At 51.0% G+C, this 22359-nt stretch overlaps 1 protein-coding gene across 1 annotated transcript; it reads left to right on the forward strand.

The window, feature by feature from the left end:
- Positions 1 to 1730: 1730 nt before the first annotated feature.
- LOC116459291 (tubulin alpha-8 chain) lies at positions 1731 to 22121 on the forward strand. Its single transcript, XM_032139676.3, has 5 exons — positions 1731 to 1910; positions 12459 to 12681; positions 15122 to 15270; positions 17325 to 18005; positions 21810 to 22121. The coding sequence occupies exons 1-5, from the start codon at positions 1761 to 1763 to the stop codon at positions 22101 to 22103; spliced, it is 1497 nt and encodes a 498-aa protein (XP_031995567.1). The 5' UTR covers positions 1731 to 1760; the 3' UTR covers positions 22104 to 22121.
- The last annotated feature ends 238 nt before the right edge of the window (positions 22122 to 22359 follow it).

Here is a 22359-nt window from a genome sequence, read left to right on the forward strand (position 1 = left end):
CCAAAAAAAAAAAAAAAAAAAAAAGAAAAAGAAAGCGATAAATACTATGGGGCTGGACGCGATGGCTCACGCCTGTAATCCCAGCACTTTGGGAGGCCGAGATGGGTGGATCACAAGGTCAGGAGATCGAGACCATCCTGGGTAACACGGTGAAACCCTGTCTCTACTAAAAATACAAAAAATTAGCTGGGTGTGGTGGCATGTGCCTGTAGTCCCAACTACTCGGGAGGCTGAGGCAGGAGAATCACTTGAACCTGGGAGGCGGAGGTTGCAGTGAGCTGAGATCACACCACTGCACTCCAGCTTGAGCGACAGAGCGAGACTCCATCAAAAATAAATAAATAAATAAATAAATAATACTATGGAAGAAGTAATAGAATATGCTATGGGAGAGTTTGGAAGATAAATACATATAGAGTTATAATAATAACCAAAATCCTTTATTGACCATTTATCATGTGCTTGGCACAATTAGCTTAATCCCGAGTCTTAATTGTCAGGATCTTACAGTATAAGATAGACAAAAATTCAACGCATGCTTTACTAAGTACCGTTTGTATCAATGGGTAAAGCACTGTGTTTGGTACTCTCTCAAATGCAAAGATGATTAAGACACATGTACTATCCTTTATGAATGGGTGGCCAACAGAACAGATTGCTGCATAGGTAAGCAGAAATCTGCTCTCATTCTCTATTGGCCACAAACAGGCATGTCTTAGGAGCGGAAGGGTAGGAAGATCTCTAACCGTGCTTGGAAACTTGGGGAGTTACCGTGTCTGGCTAAAGTGGTATTGTCTTAACGAAAACCTATGAATTTGCCTGCGTTGGCTTGGTGCTGAGGAAAGTGGAAGAGAGAGGCTGGGGTACACCTTTCAACATGAATGGAACTGACCACTGGAGGGAAAGAACAAGAAACAGCAGTGAGAACAAGGAACAAAGACCATCCAGCCCATCGCCCACCTGGGGGGAAGTGAGGGGAGATGGGCAGGGTGACAATGTGGCCAACATCTAAAGTGTGAAGAGGGGCTCTTACCAAGTGCCCACCCCTTTCCAAGCAGGGGGCAACCAACATCAGCATCTGTGGCGGGTCTTGCTACTGGGCAGAGGCAAGGGAACCCTGGTATGAGTTCTGGAGTACACAGGAGATGTGACTTGGGCACGTTTGGGCCTTAAAAGTAGGAAGGGATCAAGGAGGGGGGGATTTGAAAATCCCGGTGGAGGTGCGAGGTATCCGGAGAGAGGGTAAAAACGGGAACAGTCTTCAGCACCTGCCTGTACCGGGAGCTCTGTGTATGCCATCTCATTTCCGTCTCCAGCAGCCAGGCGGGCCTTGGCGGCAGGAGGCACAGGCTTTGGGAGCAGAGGCCCTGCAGCTTGCCAAGCACACACTGCCCTAGGGCGCCCGGCTGAGACGGCACCTTGGCACCCGGGCCCGCTGCAGCCCGCTCGGGTCAGCTACACCCCAGTCAGGAGCCTTTCCCACGGGTCGTAGGAGAACGGAAGTTTAGGGTGACCCGCGTGATTCGCCTGGCTGCATTTTATATTTCTTTCTCCAGCAGCTGGGGTCACGAAGGCTGCTCTCACCCGCTGTGTTGGAACGTGGACACGTGCGCTTTGGTAATAGGGCAGCCTCCCCCGCGGGCGCAGTCCCCGCTGCGAGCGCCCCCGGCTGCGGAGGCGGGACCGAGGACCCGGAGATTTGAGCGGCGGGTGGGCGGGGAGGGGCCTTTGTGACCTGCCCGCCCCTCCCCGGCACTGTGATGACGGGGGGCAGCTGCGGGCCCGGCGCGCCTGTCTCCGGCGTCCCCCCCCTCCCCGTGTGTCACAACGGCGGAGGCGGCTGTATCTGGAGCAGTCGGGTCGGGCAGGCCCAGCTGGGAGGTGCGCGGGCGAGGACAGCGGCCGCGATGGTGAGGCTTCCCGGGACCGGGCGGGCTGCGGGCGCGCGGCAGGCATAGGACCGAGAGCCGAGTCTACGGGGAGGCGCGCGTACCAGTCCACCTGGAGCCGCAGGGCTCAAGGCCTTCTGGGGGTGGCAGTTCAGGGTCGAGGAGTCCGCACCCTCGGGTGGGAACACCTGGGGCCCTTTATCGTACGGGGGGAAATAGAGACCAGGGGCCAGTTGTTCCTTAAAGGGACCTAAGGGAGCTTTGCGCGCAGACGAAGGGGAGGGAGGCCCTGGGGAGCCCGACGGAGAAGCGGGCGAGATTCTGGGGTCCCCAGGTGGGCAGCCTGTGGACAGAGTGGAGAGAATGGCGAGTCCGGGGATTCTGGATGGGTGGTCTGGGCCGAGGCGACTGGGGGACCAGATGCAGTCACGTCTCCAAACCCAGCCTAATGTGACGGGGCCCGGAATGTGACAGAGGACCTAGGGCGCCACGGTCCCCCCACGCGTGGAGGTCTTTCTCGCACCCCCGGGCCAGCGGCTTGGGTTTGCTGCACGCACAGCCCCAGCGCGGCGGGGTCCTCCGGGCGCACTCAGCTCCCAAATCTTTCCAGCGGTCAGGGTCGAAGGACTTTGGGAGTAAGAAGTCTCTGCTTCCAAAGGCCAGGGACCTTCGACCTGTTTCCTACCCTGGCTTAGGGGGATCGCGGCTGCTCCCTTCCCTGCCCCCGCCCCTTCTCCATTTGCAGACGCGGATCTTACCGAGGGGCGGCTCCAAACACGCAGTTCCTCTCTCTAGGGTCCCCCTCTCCGCCCCCAGTGCCCCTCGTGGCTAACATTTGCCCCCAATCCACTTTCCCAAAGCCCGGAATCCCAGGACTCCCTCCCGGACCCCTGATCTTTCAGCAGTAGGGAGATGGGCTGGAAAGGTTAGGGGCAGAGGGAGGGCAGAATAAGCCTATGTCATGGCCAGGGTCGGGTTCCCTGGGCAGGCTTGCTCCAGGTGTCAGTGACCCAGAAAGCAGGCGAGAACCCCCTCCGCCCCGCCATGTTACGTTTGGCCCGTGCCCAGGGCCTCCTGGCTCCCCCGGAGCTCTAGTCTTCCAGCTTCAGTTTTGTCAGCACCCTTTCTCCTCCTAGCGGGCTCCCAGACACCCCTGGGAGCTGAAAGAACTTGGGAATATTAGGGAGGGTGGCCACAGGAACCTATTTCTGCCTGAGGCTCCTGGTATGAGGCCACACAAGGGGCCCGGAGCTGCGAGTTCAGAATTTTGACTCCTGGCTCTGCAGCTAGCTGTGTGACTTCAGGAAGGTCACTTAACCTCTCTGGATGGGTTATAATTCAAATTTCCAAGGCTCCACATAGACTTTATTATTTTTAAACTTTTTATGGTAGGGAATTTCAAACATATGCCAAAGGAGAGCAAATGGAATAATGAGCCATTATATACATCATCTAACTTCAATAATTACCAACTTCTGACCTGTCTCACTTCATTTATTCCCTCCCTCCATAATTTTGAAGCAAATGCTAGGCTGCATACTCTAGAATTGATATTTAATATTTATCATATCTAGCAGGTAGCTAGTGCTTTAGGATTTTCCAAGTGCTTCCCTTGCATGCTTTAATTTGGATCTGAATGCCACTGTGGTACAGAGTGGAGCCCAGAGGATGTTTACAGGGGCGTGTCGAGGATCTTAACCCAGCCCCGTGCACAAGCTTCAGTGTGTGATCCACAGACCACTTTCTGACAATGCCTGGTAAATCAACAATTCAAACAGCAAAACCTTATTTTGAATATGCTTAAGAATTTGGGTGTTTAACTGAAAACATATGGCTAAATATTTTGAAACGGAACCACCTTTCATTTATTTTGAAACACTCAATTTTGTACAGTAGGTTCTATCTAGAACATTTAACTTGTGTGTATTGCACTGTCTTGATGGCAAATATTTTTTATTGAACATTTTACACTCACAGAAACTTTTAAAATATCATTTGGCTCATTTGTAAAAGGCTAAAATGACACATCTATAAACCTAGACCCCTAGAATCTCACCCTTACATAAACGACTTTATTTCTTCTAAGGATTAAGTTTCAGGCTGCTGTCCTGTCCCCTTCACTTCCCTCCCTGATGGGGGTTTGGGGGGGGTGACCTCGGTGTTAAGGAGAATTCGATTTGGCATTTCTGTAGGTTCTGGGCAAGAAAAGTGTAACTAATCCTTATGTGTGTTTTTAAATGCACTTCTCTAGCCACTAGGCAGATGAGCATTTTTCCTCTGTGAACTTACCCCCAACCCTTTCTCCCCAGCTACCCACTGCACGGTACCACCAATACCCTTTAGCATTTCTGTCCTGGAGCCTAAAGTTACACAGCTGGTAAGAAGCTGCATAGGGGCTGGAGTTTACATCTGCTGGGCACCAGAGCCTCTGTCCTGAGCCACCGGCCCGTGCTGGGACCAGCAGGCTACTCCCATAGCAGACCATTCCCATCCATTCCCAGTGTCCTTCTAGCACACAGCTCTCTGGGAACTCAGACTATGACACCTTTTTTGGGAAGCGGTATGGAGAATCCTGCCAGGTGCCCTAAGCCAAGCCCATGCCAGTGATACCAGGGCACAGAAATTTTCTGTGGTTTATGGGGAGGTGGGAACATCTGCAACACGTTAGGACTGGAGAGCACGACAGAGCCTGTCTCCCTGCAAAAACGGGCAGTTAGAGGGTTCTGGGGGCCACATGGACATCCTTCTGCCTGCAGCCTTCTGCAGTCTCCCCACTAGACAGGCATGGCCAAGCTCTGTGGAGTTGATAGGTGTATTCTGACCTCAGAGCACTGTGTGGGCTCCCAGGGGCTGTAGGTCACGGCTGCCTCCTCCTCCCCTCCCATCACAAAAGGCAGGTTTCCCCAGAGGCACTGGGCGCATGCCTCCGAGTGAGGGGCCTTGGCTCACAGGGCAGCGGCTGGGGCAGAGCTGCTGGATTGGTGAGTCTAGCGGGAGCCCCCAGCCTTGGGCCAGGCCCATACAGAGCTTGGGGTGGGGGTTAATGCCATTGTTGAATGTGCTTTCTCCTAGTGACCTTCAACGGGAGATGAATGTTAAAAATAATTTTGGAGGGGGAAATAGCTGGTGGATAGTGGGCCAGTGATGGGGGTGGGCAGGAGGATGTGGCACTCTCGGGGAGAGGAAGCAGACCAAATGCTCCTTTTCCCACAAGGGATGGACAGCACTATCTGTGGCCTTTGTGGCTCGCACTTCCCCTGCAGTGTCTTCCTGTTAGGAGTTCTCTCAGATAATACGCTGCGGAAGAGAGCAGGAGATGGAGCAGGCACTGTGTGCATCGGATCGAAACTCCTAAGTGTCTCTTGCACCTGCCCCAGTGCCAGCCACAGCCCAGGCCTTCAATGCCCTCCAGCCTCTTATGCTGGGAGTCTCCTTAGCAGATGACCTCATGGCCAGAGCTGGCCTCCTGTGAGCTCTGTTGCTGCCCTAACTGCAGTGCCTATCATCTGAGCCCCTCTCACGAGCCACCTTCACTCACTAAAGTGAATTTAGGCCGACTCTGTTTTTGCTGTGTCTGGCTTGCTGTCTATTCTTTGTTATGAGTGATTTCAAATATGCCCTATGATCGGAGAGTTCTGAGCAGAGAGAATTCAGCAGCCCTTCAGGAGCCACATCTGTCCTTACTTTAATTACCCCTCTGTGACACTGTGGGCCTGCTTTTCACTTGCCATCCCTGACCTAGGTCCTAAAATATATATGATCTATTATCCCGGCCTGACAACTAGAGATAATTCGGTGTAATCACATGCTTCCTGACAGCAACTGGGGCATGAGAGCACAGGTGGTCAGGGAGTGTGGGCGTTCCCAGGCTTTCACAGGGCACACACTGTGGCCCATGTCGGCCCCTCTCCCAGATGATATGCCACTTTTACTGTCTTGTGATACTTGGAAATAGTATCACAAGACAGCCTTTTTAAGGCTTCAAAGTCTCCTTTTGCCAAGGATGGTGATTAGCTTATCTTAGTCCTCTGAGAACAAAGCAAAAGGAAATGACTGCTATTAAAATAGAATATAAGATTGATGTAAAAAAAAAAAAAAGGGCTTCTTGCAGCAAAATTATAAAAGGGCTGCAAAGTTCTAGAATTTCTTTTATTGATGCTCTGCAAAACACAGGCACTGGGCGCATGCCTCCCAGCGAGGGGCTTTGGCTCACAGGGCGGTGGTTCCCCAGGCGGAGTGGTCACAGGTGGCCCAGATGTCTCATTGGCCCTGCCCTTCCTCAGCCTGCGCTCTGGACAGACTGGGCAGCGTTTGGGAACCACCCTGCGTTTTACTGCCTCTTGTTCACACTGCTCCTGCATCCACCTGAACTGCCCCAGGTCATCTTGGCCGGCTGCCTTCTTCAGGGTCCCTGTGAATATTCCTCCTTTAGGAAACCAAGCTAGAAGATGTCTCCTTCTCCTTGGAACTCCCTCTGCACTTGACCTGTACACTTCTTAGGCCCTGGCCACTGTCCTTGTTGGATGGACTGCAGCCCCTCAGGGAAGGTTTTCATTCCAGTCTTCCCTGTGTTAATTGAGCACCTGCTACATTCAAGCACTGGGCTCCGTACTGGGGATTCCATGAGTGAAACAAAGCTTCCTTGCCCTCACAGAGCTTACGTTCTCTACTAGAAAGGTGTGAAAATGAACAGGCAGCTATAATACGGTGTGATGATTACAATGACAGGAATGAAGGGAATAGGGGAGCACATGGCAGGGCCCTATGCTGGCCTGGGGTTTTGCAGACTTTCCTTAGGAAGTGACAATTAACTGGATACCTGAAGGATGAATGAGAGTTAGCCCAGTACCTCACGATGCTGTCTCAAATGCAACCACACAAAAAGATTTGCTGTAGAAATGAGTAGGTGCCTTTTGTAGCTATCCCAGCGTGAGGTCTGTGTGAGAAGTGGCATGCTTTTCATGAGGAAGGGACCTCCTTGGTCCCTCCACCTCCCTCCTCTTCACCCCCCAGAAGAAGTTGGGTGGGACAGGCTTCTGCAGCAAACAGGGGACCCCCTCCCCTCACAGGGACCAAGGAGGACAGAACTTGTCTGAGCTCTACAAGCCCAGATTGAAAATAGAACTGAGAGAGAGAGGAGCAATGTGAGTGACAGGCATGTGCTCTGATTGGCTAGACAGGGGAATCTGAAATATGAGTTTGGAGCGGGCACATGACTTAAATACCTTCTGCTGGGTCAGCTTCCCCTTGCCCCCATCCCCAGCCGCACACATGGGCCCTGAGAAGCAGACTCCTGGTTCTGTCAGAGAAAGATGACCCATTTTCAAAGAGGTCGCCCCATGAGCCGTTCTCCATTTCGCTCTGCACAAGAGACCTTTCCTGTTTGGAGTTCTGCTATCCGAACTCGGTCTTGCATTGGCGCAGATGTGGGCACATCCCAGGGCCCTGGGGGTTCACAGCTGCAAGTGAGGCAGGAGGCCGTGTGGCCTAAAGGAAAGAAGTCAGGCCTGGGTCAGAAGCCCTGGATTCTGGTCCAGGCTCTTTTGCTGCTGCAGTGCTGTGACATGTTGAATTTGTCCCTTTTCCTCTCTGAGCTCAGCTGTTTCATCTGTAAAATAATGGAGAGGGAATCATATTAAGTGATCCATGAGGCTGGCCCAGCTCTGGTATCCTAAACATTCGGAGCCGATAGAACATCCCTGGTTATGATAGAAGGATGCCTTTTCTTGGACGTGAGGATGTGTCCCACGGGCTTCAGCACTGGGCCTGCTCTGTGGAACTTCCAGGCCGAAGGCTGAGGAGGCTGATGGGGCAGCATGGCTGCAGGAGTCAGGCTCAGTGCCTGAGCTGGGAGCTCGATGCAGGAGCTGTGGGCTGCTCCTCCTCCCTGCTAGGAGCAGGTGCAAGAGGCCTGCAGAGTGCTGGGGCTGGGCACAGACCTCACAGTGCCATGAAGCCTCATGCGGCTTTGAATTTCACTTGTGATTTCTTCATGGAACTTCAAAGCCCTAACACAGTAGGCATGTAGTCAATTATTATTTGAGTAAGTGACTGCGTGCAATGGCCCAGGATAAGAGGTTTCTGGAGAGGGCAACCCCTGCTCCTATTCTTTCTCTGTCTCCTTTATTATGATTTTTGCTTTTTACTATGAAAAATTTCAAACCTTCAGAAAAGTAGAGTAATATGCCACCCATATACCTATTATCTAGATTTAAGAAGAAGAATGATTTTCCCATCTGTTATCTGCTGTGTTTGGGAAAGATTTTAAAGTACAGACGTCATGACATTTTACCTCTAAATGCTTCGTATGCAACTCTAAAAAATAAGGATGTTTTCATACTTAACCACATTTTTATGAATACGCTGAACAAAGCAAATCAGTTTATTTGTCCCCCAAATATTTTGATTTGTTCAAACGAGAATTCAGTCAGAGTCCCCATGATGCGTGTGGTGGTGCTTGGTGGTGCCTTTGTTCCTTTGACATGGGACAGCCCCTCCCAGCTCTTCATTTCTCATGAGTTGAAAAGGCTGGGCCAGGTGCCGTGGCTCACGCCTGTAATCCCAGCACTTTGGGAGGCCGAGGCAGGTGGATCACGAGGTCAGGAGATCGAGACCATCCTGGCTAACATGGTGAAACCCTGTCTATACTAAAAGAATACAAAAAAATTAGCCAGGCGTGGTGGCGGGCGCCTGTAGTCCCAGCTACCTGGGAGGCTGAGGCAGGAGAATGGTGTGAACCCAGCAGGCGGAGCTTGCAGTGAGCCGAGATCGCGCCACTGCAGTCCAGTCTGGGCGACAGAGCAAGACTCCGTCTCAAAAAAAAAAAAAAAGTAAATAAAAAATTAAAAAAAAAAAAAAGGCTGGACCAGCTGCCCTGTAGGATGTCTCACCTTCTGGGTTGATTTTGTTTTCTCTGATGTCACTGAACTTAATTAACCCTCTGATCCCTGTGTTTCCTGTGAAGTGGAAGCCGAATCTACCAGGCTCCGTGATGAAGGCTGAGTATTTTTGAGAAGAAGTCCTCACAGGTGGTGTGTGTGTCACACTGCGTCCCATCAGGAGGTCCTTGATGTCGGGTCAGTCCACAATTAGCGATGCTAAGACTGATCGCAGCCTTAGGCTGGCGACCCTGGTAGTTACTTTCCCCCTTGTGACTATAACAGTGATTCTTTGGCTCTCGGCGAAGATCCAGTTCCCCATCAGTCTCTCACCTAATGGTGTTGGCGTTCTTGTCCAAATCAGTCACGTAATTAGAAGATGGAATAGGGCAATATTTTATAATCTATTATTCGGTCCACATTGCTTAGCAGACATTCTTCGATTAAAGAAAAAGAGCCTTCTCCAACTAACGGGGCTGTCTGGATAGGGACAAATGAATTTTTCTCTGGGGGTTGTCTTTGAGGACTTGCGGGTTTTCATCTGTGCATCCCGCTTCACTCAAATGCTGCCATCAGTCCTCGTGAGGCTCAGGTTGTCTCATCTTAGGCAGCGGGAGCCTCTTCAGGTGCTTGGGCAGCCCCTTGGTTAGCCTCCGTGCCTCTAGGCGCTATGCGACGTTCCAGGCTCATCTAGCACACTCCCCACCCTGGACCTGGACGCCTCCGTCTCTCCAAGGAGCCTGGTTCCTGTTAACAGGGACCTTGCTTCTCCCATGATTGGTGTAGCTACTTTTCACTTTTGGGAGCACCTATGAATCTGTCAGTCATTTCCGAGTCTATTTTATGCCTCCAATTATTCTTACGAGCTAGTTCAATAGGGAAAATAGCTCTTTCTAAGGTGTGTGTGTGTGTGTGTGCGTGTGTGTGTGTTTGCACGATGGGGGCAGGGGAGAAAGAGACAGACATTTTGTAAAAGACTGGCATATGTATTAGTGTGAGATTGAAGAGGGCATTAAAAGAGGCTAAAAACATTGTCACCATGCTAGTGGTTTTCAGGTCCCCCAAATCCTTGACTCTTCCTCCCATGATCTTTGATTTTCCTAAAATATCCCTGCGTCCTCCCTGGAAAGCCCCAGAATGTCCCAGAAGTGAGAGCAGGCTGGGGGCCAGGCAGCACCGTAGGCAGGACTAGAGGGTGGTCGGGATGCGGTGGTGGTGAGGGGGCGACAGACCCAGAAGGCTGAGGGTTAGGACCACAGAGGATACTGTCACTTAGAAGGATAATATATAGGATCAGGCCCCCCTCGGGCCTCTCCAGTGTCCCCTCAGCTTCCACACCTCCCTGGGAAGTCAGAGCCACACGCTGAATGCGACGCCGTGGTCTGGGTGGATAACTCGCTGGTTGTGGGTGGTTTCTGGATGCAGATGCTGCTTTCCTTAGGCCTGACTTGAGCCCTCAGATGGAGGCAGAGAATAGACCCCACCAGTAAAGGAGAGAGGAGCAGGGACCTGAGAGCTCCTTCTACCTATGCTACTTCCCAGTGTAGAAAAATGCTACCAGGTAGTACCGTCATGAAAATGATAATGGCAAGACAGCATCAACAACTGTGGCTAACTTACACTTTTCAGATGAAGAGAGGTTCAGTAACTCAGCCCAGGCCACGCAGCACAGCAAGTAAATTGAGAAGGCAACATGTGAAACTGGGGGCGTGGGCAGCTCTGTGGGTGAAGCCCCTCTGAAGCCACCAGGCTTACGGAGATCCAGCGGGTTGCGTCCCCCGCCGGGCTGCCCCACGCTCATCCCTGTGCTCATCCTCCCTCAAGGCAAGGACCAGGTGTCGCTCAGCTCCAGCACAGAGACAGGACTAGAGTGGGGGCACCGTTGTAAAATTGAACTAGGAGGCAATGGTCCTGACGCTCTGACCCCTCAAGATGCTACTCAGGGCAGCTGCCATGCTCTCCGTGCCCAGAAATTCTTCCACATCTCCAGGAGCCCCACACTTTGACGTGGACTCTACTGGCTTCTGTGCCCAGCCGTGCCCTCTGGAGGCTCTGTCCCTGGCTTGGGTTACCCGGAGCTGGAAAATGCCAGGGCAGGTGATAGATAAAAATAGAAACCCACAGACTTGGCACATGCTTCCTGCTGGGCTCAGGCAGCTGCCCCAGGCACAGTGCCGCCTTGTGTGGGCCACTGCTTCCCCAGGGCAGGGTGTGAGTGGGAGAATTAGTCCATCATCCTTACGCATGTGCACACACACACACACACACACACACTCTCCCCACACCCCTTTTTCTTTAATAATTTCAACTTTTATTTTAGATTCAGGGAGTACATATGCAGATTTGTTACAGGGTATATAACGTGATGCCAAGGTTTGGGGTACGATTAATCCTGTTACCCAGGTAATGAGCATAGTACCCTATAGTTAGTTTTCCAATCCTTGCCCCCTTCTTCCCTCCCCGCTCCAGTAGTCCCCAATGTCTACTGTTGCCATTTTTCTGTCCATGAGTACCCCATGTTTAGCTCCCACTTTTAAGAACATGTGGAATTTGGTTTTCTATTCCTGCATTAATTTGCTTAGGATAATGACCTCCAGATGCATCCATGTTGCTGCAAAGGATATGATTTCATTCTTTTTGGGGGGCTGTGTAGTATTCCATGGTGCATATGAATCACATTTTCTGTATCCAGTCTACCATTGCTGGGCACCTGGTTGATTCCATGTCTTTGCTGTTGTGAATAGTGCTGTGATGAACGTGTGAGTGCAGGTGTCTTTTCGGTAGGATGATTTTCTTTTGGATATATACCCAGTAACAGGATTGCTGAGTGAAATGGTAGTTCTAAGTTCTTTGAGAAATCTCCAAACTGCTTTCCACAGTGGCTGAACCAATTTACATTCCCATCAGTGCACTCCCCATCTTAAGCTGTTAGTATGAATACCAGTCAGGCAATTGTGGCTTCACATCAGAGTAATGCAGAGCTAAGGACACTCCAGGGTCAGCTTTACTTAACACTTGGCCTGGCATAGGCAAGGGGCAGGCCATGGGGCTGCAAAGGTGTTCCAATTGTTCAACGTGCAGGAAGGGCCTAATTTGTACCCTCCCCATCCTCTCTTGGGATAATAAATAATCCTTTATTTCTACATTGGTAACCATGATACTACTGACAGCCATGGCGTATACTTTCAGAGCGTGTTCCCTTCGTGAGTGCTCATTCGCTCTGTGATATCCTGAGACTGTGTGTGTGCATGTGTGTGTGCATGTGTGTGCAATGTCAGAAAGTCAGGGTCAGGAGTGGCTGTGAATGCTGCCTTGTGTGGGCGTAGGCTGAAAGGAGAGTTTCTGCCGTGATCGTCGGTTCTTCCTTGGGCCTGCCCCACCAGTGCAGGAATCTTGTGGTTTGGAATTAGCCCCTTGCTTCATCTTTGCAACCACTCTCTTTTTTTCTTTCCTGGTATAAAAGGTTAATCCTGGGAAGCAACCTTTAGAGCAAAGCACAAAACAGCTGTGTCTTCTTTGGATCCAAGTGCTGGTCCAGCTGCTGTAGAGCTGGGGCACCTGCAGCCTCAACGCCACTGGCAATGGGGGGCTGGGGCCTGGCTGGCCTGCAAGGTGAATGTTATGGGGGTGTAGCGCAAAGGCATGCTGGGGGCCTGGACTCTCTGACCTCGATGCTTCCCTCTCCCCACAGCGGGAATGCATATCAGTCCACGTGGGCCAAGCAGGAGTTCAGATTGGCAATGCCTGCTGGGAGCTCTTCTGCCTGGAACACGGCATCCAGGCAGATGGCACTTTTGATGCTCAAGCCAGCAAGATCAACGATGATGACTCCTTCACCACCTTTTTCAGCGAGACTGGCAATGGGAAGCATGTGCCCCGGGCTGTCATGATAGATCTGGAGCCTACTGTAGTGGGTGAGTGGGGGCGGAGTTCCTCTCCACAGAGAACATCACGAAACTGCAGAGGCATTGGCCCACAGTAGCTAAGGAAGCAGTGTCTCTAGCTGGAAGGTGGGGATGGTGCAACCGGAGCCTCCCACCCCACGTGACATCTGTCAGCTCCTTGGGGTCCCCACAGTCTCGGGGAATCTCATAACAGTGATCAAGACACTATGCAGAACAAAATGCCTCCGACTTCAACCCCCAAAACCTGCGGCACCATATCAAAATGGTCACATCGCTACTAAATACTAAGGATAAGAAAATCCAAATAATTTTAGAAATTATAAGACACCCCTAAGTGAGCAATTTCCCTAAGTATAGGTTTCTGGGTCTGCCCTTGGGGTGGGTATAACCTCACAGCATCTTACACACAAAGGGGCCTATCACAGCAGGCACATTCCTTCACAGCCAGGGGCCGCTGGAGTTCTGGAATGAGGTTCATTCAGGTTTAGGAAACACAGAGGAATTCTGCCTTGTGTCTAGGCAGATCTCCCCCTCCCACACTATCCCCTAGTAGTGCCACTTCCCCTGTTTCTGACCCCTGGGTCAACTCTGAGTTGAACATCAGGATTTCCCCAGCTCCAAGCCTGGCTCCTCAAGCCAGAGATGGACAGTTCCACAAAGAGGACTGGCATGAACTATATGCCTGAACACCAATGTCTAGGGGCAACAGAGGGCAGATGCTCCACCCCCTGGATGTTTGCACCAATGCACAAAGTGCAGGTTACCTCCCAGGCCACTGCACAGATGATTTTTCTGCAGGGAGTAGAGGAACCCCGAAGAGAAGAGGCGACATAGTTGGGGCCTGATGTGTCTTGATCTGCTCTGTATCCACTTTGTGTGGACCCTTGAAAGTGAGCAGAGACCCCTTAAAGGCCTCTCTAGGGCTCTTGCTCCTCTACGACCTGGAACATAGCTTTGCTTCCCATTATTCTAAAATATGTCTAATGCCTGACATACATTATTGCCACCATGAGGTGGAGTTGAGGGGTGGGACAACTCTTGGGGGTCTAGGTTCTGGGCAGATCATCCGGAATCTTTCTCCATGTCCCTAGAATATTTTAATGCAAAAGGACTTAAGTTAAATTGTTAGTACACCTTGGCCGGGCACGGTGGCTCACACCTGTAATCCCAGCACTTTGGGAGGCTGAGGCGGGCAGATCACGAGGTCAGGAGATCGAGACCATCCTGGCTAACACAGTGAAACCCTGTCTCTACTAAAATTACAAAAAATTAGCCGGGCGTGGTGGTGGGTGCCTGTAGTCCCAGCTACTCGGGAGGCTGAGGCAGGAGAATGGCGTGAACCTGGGAGGCGGAGCTTGCAGTGAGCTGAGATCACGCCATTGCACTCCAGCCTGTGCAACAGAGCGAGACCCTGTCTCCAAAAAAAAAAAAAAAATTATTGATACACCTTGCAGCATGAAAGAAAAAACAAAAGGGAAACCTGGAGGAGTGGAAGGGAGGAGAGGCAATTGGCGTTGGTGTTCGATGAGCCTTTTTTGTTTGTTTGTTTGTTGGTTTGTTTTTTTGAGAGGGAGTCTCGCTCCGTCGCCCAGGCTGGAGAGCAGTGGCGCTATCTCGGCTCACCGCAAGCTCCGCCTCCCGGGTTCACGCCATTCTCCTGCCTCAGCCTCCTGAGTAGCTGGGACTACAGACGCCCGCCACCACGCCTGGCTAATTTTTTTGTATTTTAAGTAGAGACGTGGTTTCACCATGTTAGCCAAGATGGTCTCGATCTCCTGACCTCGTGATCTGCCTGCCTTGGCCTCCTAAAATCCTGGGATTACAGGCGTGAGTCACTGCACCCGGCTGGCCCAAGTTTTGTTGCTGTTGGGTTTATTTTGGAGATGGAGCCTCGCTCTGTCTTCTTGCCCAGGCTGGAGTGCAGTGGCAAGATCTCGGCTCACCTCAGCCTCTGCCTCCCAGGTTCAAGAGATTCTCTTGCCTCAGCCTTCCGAGTAGCTGGGACTACAGGTGCACGCTGCCATACCTGGCTAACTTTTTGTATTTTAGTAGAGATGGGGTCTCACCGTGTTGCCCAGGCTGGTCTCGAACTCCTAAGCTCAGGCAATCTGCCCGCCTCGGCCTCCCAAAGTGTTAGGATTACAGGCGTGAGCCACTGCGCCCGGCAGTGTTTGATGAGCTTTGTAAAGCTAAGGCTTTTTAGGGTTCCAGCCAGCAGGGCAGCCTGCTTCTCACCGCCCACATGAGCCACAGGCCTTGGCTCTGTTAGTCCCTGAGCTACCCGGGAATTCTCTTAGCCTTTTGCAGATTCATTATGAGGTGGTCTGGCTTAAAAGCTCCGTGGAGTTTCATAGGTAGGGGAGAACGGAAGGGGGTCCTGCGGTAGTGTGGTAGGGAGGGAGGCTTCTCCCCTGGGCAGTAGGACCTAACGGTCTTCCTCTCTTGGAAGATGAGGTTCGGGCAGGAACCTACCGCCAGCTCTTCCATCCAGAGCAGCTGATCACAGGAAAGGAGGATGCAGCCAACAACTATGCCCGGGGCCACTACACGGTGGGCAAGGAGAGCATTGACCTGGTGCTGGACCGCATACGGAAGCTGGTAAGGTCAGGAGGGCAGGGGACGGGTGGGTCAGGCTGGAGTGGACAGGCTTGGCCCCATGCCTCTTTGATCAGGCTGGGGAGAGGCATCTGACCCCTGGCTATAGGGCGGAGCTCTAAGGTTTGGGAATTTCTGCTTAAATTCTGTAAGAAGCATGCACAGGGGTGATGCCCCTTCCTCTGTGTTGGCATCATAGACTGTTCCAGGCTGAGGCCCTACTCATACTCACTGATACTCTCTGGTAGTAACTGGGGAAGGTTCCCGGTGTAAGGCAGGATGAGGTCTCTGCTGGTTGGAAACACACCTTAACAAAGCATTTAACTTGGAAGAGGAGAGGAAGAGATTGTTGATACATGTGGGCACTTACAAGTGCCATTACAAATGTCAAGCACATTCCTTCATTTAATCCTTAATAATTATACTTAGGAGGTGTCCTTCCTGTACTTCACAGATGAAGAAATTGAGGGCCAGGGTGGTTCAATGTCTTAGCCTGGGTCACACAGCTAAAAAGTGGCAGAGTTGGGGTTTGAACTCGGTTGGACTACAAAGCTTTTGAGTTGTAGGTTGTGTCACTTTATTTATTTAAAATTCCATTTGCTTATCTGTATAATGGAAAAGCTTGGACCTGATCACATGTTCTTTACTTGGGAGGTAAGGGTGCCAAATTTTTGCATATGTTCACTTTTTCTGTTTAGAGGAGGGCTTGTCAGGGTCATTGGCCTCAGAGCTGTCTGTGGTCCCCAAAAGTTCAAATCACACCCAGTGGGAAAATCCTGTGATTCTGTGAATTCTCTGATAAGAGCTGACATCCGTGCTTACAACGCATCAGGCCCTTGCTCAGCATGTTATGCCATTTTATTTAATTGTCACTATAACCTTATGAGGATTTTCTATTGTCCCCATTTTCACTAAGAAGGAACAGAAGCAGCCAGGCATGGTGGCGCATGCCTGTAATCCCAGCACTTTGGGAGGCTGTGGGGGGTGGATTATGGGGTCAAGAGATGGAGACCATCCTGGCCAACATGGTAAAACCCCATCTCTACTAAAAATACAAAAACTTAGCTGGGCATGGTGGCATGCACCTGTAGTCCCAGCTACTCAGGAGGCTGTGGCAGGAGAATTGCTTGAACCCAGAAGGCGGAGGTTGCAGTGAACCAAGATTGCACCACTGCACTCCAGCCTGGCAACAGAGCGAGACTCTGTCTCAAAAAAAAAAAAAAAAAAAAAAAAGGAACAGAACAGAAGTTTGGGGAGGTTCAGTAACTTGCTCAAGTTCTTACAACCAAGAAATGGCAAAGTTGATATTAGAACTCAGGCTTTCTGGCTCCATGTACCTTTCTGAAATTGGTGCCCTGAGTCACCTTCCAAGGTTGAGTTGAAGTGTGCAGGCAGCAGTTCCCACAAAATCAAATGACAAGAGCAGGGAAAGTGGGCAAGGAGTTGGGGCCCTCAAAGTGCAAAGTCACCATCCACTGTGGTTCTGAAACTCTCATTCCCTGTTCAACCAAGTTACTGGGCTGAAACCTTCATGTACCTAGAGGCGTGTGCCCCTGCAGCTTGCCATCCTATTAAAAGAAATAGAGACAGAGTCTTGCTCTGTCATCCAAGCCAGAGTGCAGTGCTGTGATCATAGATTTCTGCAGCTGTGAGCTCCTGGGCTCACGTGATCCTCCCACCTCAGCATCCCAAGTAACTGGGACTACAGGTGTGCATCAGCACGCCCAGTTAACTTTTAAAATTTTCTGTAGATGTGAGGTCTCACTATGTTGCCCATGCTGGTTGTGAACTCCTGGCCTCAATGGATCCTCCTGCCTCAGCTTTCCAAACTGCTGGGATTACAGGCATTGAGTCACTGTGCCTGGCCCCATCCCATATTTTAGCCACTCCTCCAAAGATCAATACAACTCCTTTTGTTTCCTTACTTCTTCAAAGCTGTTTTGATTTCATCCACAAAAACATATGGGGCAGACAGAGTGGGTGGCCTGGCTTTTTTACTGTGGAATGTTCTCGGAAGCTTGTCTTCATGATTTCTTCTCATGTCCTGCTCTCCCCAGACAGATGCTTGCTCTGGCCTGCAGGGCTTCCTGATTTTCCACAGTTTTGGTGGGGGCACTGGCTCTGGCTTCACTTCCCTGCTGATGGAACGCCTCTCCCTGGATTATGGCAAGAAATCCAAGCTGGAGTTTGCCATCTACCCAGCCCCCCAGGTCTCTACGGCAGTGGTGGAGCCCTACAACTCCATTCTGACCACCCACACCACACTGGAACATTCAGACTGTGCTTTCATGGTGGACAACGAAGCCATCTACGACATCTGCCGCAGGAACCTTGACATTGAGCGCCCTACCTATACCAACCTCAACCGCCTCATCAGTCAGATTGTGTCCTCAATCACTGCTTCTCTCCGCTTTGACGGGGCCCTCAATGTGGACCTCACTGAGTTCCAGACCAACCTGGTACCCTACCCCCGCATCCACTTCCCGCTGGTCACCTACGCGCCCATCATCTCTGCTGAGAAAGCCTATCACGAACAGCTCTCCGTGGCCGAGATCACCAGCTCCTGCTTTGAGCCCAACAGCCAGATGGTGAAGTGTGACCCAAGACATGGCAAGTACATGGCCTGCTGCATGCTCTACCGGGGCGACGTGGTGCCCAAGGATGTGAATGTCGCTATTGCTGCCATCAAGACCAAGAGGACCATCCAGTTTGTAGACTGGTGTCCCACAGGCTTCAAGGTGAGAGCTGATGACTTAGGAAGGGGAGAGAGGACTAGAGAAGCAGAGGGAGATGACCAAGGATATGCAATTCCATGGGCGCTTCAGGCTTTATGTGATGATAAGGGGAGGGGGACTTCAACCAAATGTAGCATGAATGGAATTCAGCTTTGGTTGAGACACAAATGCTGTTAAAGTTTTGTCTGTTTAGGCCATTTTAGAAAAGTTTGGTGCTATTTTAAATTGATTAATTGGTTAATCACCTTTGGTTTTGTTTACTGAGCAACAAGTAATGATTTGGTATTGGCCCGAATCTACTCACCCAAAGTGCAATGCTTTTGGTGTTCATGATTTGGTTCAATTTGCCTAATGTTATTTATTTATTTATTTATCTTTTTGAGATGGAGTCTCACCCTGTCACCCAGGCTGGAGTGCAGTGGCACCATCTGGGCTCACTGCAAGCTCCGCCTCCCAGGTTCACGCCATTCTTCTGCCTCAGCCTTCCCAGTAGCTGGGACTACAGGCGCCCACCACCACGCCCAGCTAATTTTTTGTATTTTTAGTAGAGATGGGGTTTCACCGTGTTAACCAGGATGGTCTCGATCTCCTGACCTCGTGATCCACCTGCCTTGGCTTCCCAAAGTGCTGGGATTACAGGCGTGAGCCACTGTGCCCGGCCTTTTTTTTTTTGTGAAACGGAGTCTCACTCTGTCACCAAGGCTGGAGTGCAGTGGCACGATCTTGGCTCACTGCAAGCTCCGCCTCCTGGGTTCACACCATTCTCCTGCCTCAGCCTCCCGAGTAGCTGGGACTACAGGCGCCTGCCACCACGCCCAGCTAATTTTTTATATTTTTAGTAGAGATGGGGTTTCACTGTGTTAGCCAGGATGGTCTTGATCTCCTAACCTTGTGATCCGCCCGTCTTGGCTGGGATTACAGGCATAAGCCACCGCGCCTGGCCTCCAACCTAAAGTAAGTTTTAATGGATATTTTACACTTCTTTGTACAGCATGATTTTGTGGCCATTTTAATTTTAGAGTTAACCAAATTATTCCAGTTGCCAGAGGGGTATGATGCCTCTCTCTAACAAAAAGGTGTGTTCTCCCAATTTATTTTGAAAACTTAAATATCTATCCTGCACATCTTAATCAATTTGGAGTAATAAGATACTTTTATAGTTATTCTATGATTGCTATTTTCCATTGCCATTAACCAGGAGTAAGCAAAAACCAGCAAGCCGTGTGGCTGGTGGTAGACCAAGTGCCCGCAGTCTGGAAAATGCCAGGCTCAGAGAGTCAGTGGCGAGATACAAAATAGCGAGGGTAGACCCTGGGGCCCCAGGACCAGGAGTGCTGAATGGTAGAAGTCAGCGCCCTGAGCTGGACCGGCAGGCATGCAGTCTGGCTGTGCACGTGAACAGCTCAGCCACTCCACCCATGGTCTTTTGTCAGATTCTGCCATCATAACAGCTACCACATTCACATTAACTACTGCCCTGTAGTCAGGATTTCTTTTTTTATTTTTTATTTTTTAATTTTTTTTCCCCTGAGATGGAGTCTTGCTCTGTTGCCTGGGCTGGAGTGCAGTGGTGCGATCTCGGCTCACTGCAACCTTTGCCTCCCGGGTTCAAGTGATTCTCCTGCCTTAGCCTCCCAGGTAGCTGGGATTACAGGCACCCGCCACCACGCCTGGCTAATTTTTGTATTTTTAGTAGAGATGGGGTTTCGCCATATTGGCCAGGTCGGTCTCAAATTCCTGACCTCAGGTGATCCACCTGCCTCGGCCTCTCAAAGCACTGGGATTACAGGCATGAGCCACCAAGCCTGGCCCCTAGTCATGCTTTCAATCATTCAGAGGTTTTACTGGTACCTATTGTGTGTCGGCGTTTGTCTCAGTTGCTGGAGGTGAAGAGATGAGCATGCCTCAGTTTTCTTGGCGGGAGTTACAAGTGTGAGGCACCAGCTGCATGCTGGCCTCATGGCTGCCCTGCATGGGTCTGAGGCTTTGACCTGGCTGTTCTGCTGAGTGAGGAGTGTAGCATTCCTTTTCACTGCTATCCTCCTAGCTACATATATAATATTCCCCCAAGACTATGCCTGTTTTTTATGTGACAGTTCTAATCATCCTGGCAAAACCAGTCAAGGTCTTCCAAAAAATGAAATTCTTTTTTCTTTTTCAAATGGAAACAAACAACAAGCTAGTAGGAGAATGAATGGGAAAAAAGAGAATGAATGAGAGAGACATGGTGGGTGATGGGGAAATTAACAAAGTGGAAATGTCCCCTCATTCTCTCTCCTTTAAGCAGACGCTCTGGGGTCATGTCCTGAAGGATCATTATGGTAGCATTAGCATAAGCTAAGAAAAGTATGTTCCCTGGAGTGGATGCTGCTAAACTTGATCTTCTTGCATTGCCTCCAACAGTACTTGTCCCCAGTTGACTCAGGTCAAGAAATGTTAGCACTTAGAGGAGAGCAGGTTGGCCCAGGCACAAGGTTTATGGCAGTCGGGTCAGATCTAGCAACGTACGTGATGTGGCCAAGTTCATATTCATTGCCTTTCCCTTCCCTACTTTGCCCCTCTCCCAGTATCACCTCCACCTCCAAGAGGCCACCTGTGCCTAACAGGAGTGACGGCTGCTGTGGGCCCAGTGGCTGGCTGGCTACCCATGTTGCCACACAGCTGGCTGCCATTCCCACCCCAGCCCCTCAGGAGGATGTGCATTTTAAAGCTATGGATTTAAGAGACTGGCAATTAAAATGTGGTGATCTCAGTGGGAGAGGTGGCTGAGGACATCACTGTGGTTCTCATAAGTAATGTCACGGTTTGCCACGTTAGACTCGTCCCAGTTTCCCATGGTTCCTGGGGTTGGCTTTGGTTTGGGACGTGTGTTGGGAAGAAGAGAGATTTCCAGGATAGCAGCACCACTGTAAGATGGGTCTGGGCTGAGCCTGGGAGACCTGCCATGCTGCCAGAACTTGGCAAGACCTTCAACAACCTTCTTGGATTGGAGTCCCTGCTTTTCTTCTAAGAAGCCCTGATTCCCAAAAACATAGAGCCTGGTTATCACCAACACCACCCCGGGGCCTTTCGGCTGTCTTTATTTATTGCTCTGGAATATCCCTGTGACCTTTTCCAACAGTTTTCACTCTTGGCAGGGAAACTTCCTTAAATTTACTTGCAACACAACTAAGAGGAACTTCAGATGACCACTTGGGAGAGAGTACACTTTTGAACAGCTTCGAATCTAGAATGCATTTCCCTCTTACACATACACATGTACCAGACACCTCCCACCCGCTCCTAATGTCGCTCGTGACTCTCATTTGCCTGCTTGCTGAGCCCCCTATACCAGCCCTGTCCTCCTTCTCTAGCCTTTGATTGCCCAGCCCTTCCCCATCTACTTTTTTTTTGTTTTGTTTTTAAGAGACAGGGTCTTGCTGTGTCCCTGCCACTGGAGTGCAGTGGAACCATTGTAGCTCACTGCAGCCTTGACCTCATGGGCTCAAGTGATCCTTCCACCTCAGCCTCCCTGAGTAGCTGGGACTAGTAGGCATAGCCACCGTGCCTGGCTAATTTTTTTTTTTTTTTTGGTAGAGGTGGGTTTTTGCTCTGTTGCCCTGCCTGCTTTCACTTTCTCTTCAGCTTCTCCCTCGCCACCTGCTGGCTTCCCCAGTCCCATCCCGCCTGTTGCATCCCATAGCCCCACTCCCACGCCCATGACCATGACTTGAAGCCATGCCAGGTGACCAAGATGTCCCATCCTGAGTTATTATCTGGCTGACTTGGATCTTCTTCTGTGGCTCCTCCTCTTTCTCTGTCCCTCAGGTGGGCATCAACTACCAGCCCCCGACCGTGGTCCCCGGGGGAGACCTGGCCAAGGTGCAGCGGGCCGTCTGCATGCTCAGCAACACCACGGCCATCGCGGAGGCCTGGGCCCGCCTCGACCACAAGTTTGACCTCATGTACGCCAAGCGGGCCTTTGTGCATTGGTATGTCGGAGAGGGGATGGAAGAAGGAGAATTTTCTGAGGCCAGGGAAGACTTAGCTGCCCTGGAGAAGGATTATGAAGAAGTGGGGACTGATTCGTTTGAAGAAGAAAATGAAGGGGAGGAATTTTAAATATACACCTTCCCCTTGGCTGTGTCTCTTTATTTATGCTGCTCCATTCAAAGCACATGTTCAAGAGAACAGAACACTCTCCCCACCCCAGCCTGATTCCTGCCTTACCCAGGAGGAGGGTGCCCGGCCCCAGTACCCAGGGTGGCACGACTGGGCTAAGTGGACACTGAGCTCCATCAGGCCCTCCCTGGGTAGGAGCAGCTTTGTGTCACTAAAGAAAGTGAGGGCCACTGTCTCCGGGGGGTGAGGCTGTAGC

The sequence above is a fragment of the Hylobates moloch genome, unplaced genomic scaffold (genome assembly GCF_009828535.3).
Source record: "Hylobates moloch isolate HMO894 unplaced genomic scaffold, HMol_V3 SCAFFOLD_19, whole genome shotgun sequence".
NCBI classification, from domain to species: domain Eukaryota; kingdom Metazoa; phylum Chordata; class Mammalia; order Primates; family Hylobatidae; genus Hylobates; species Hylobates moloch.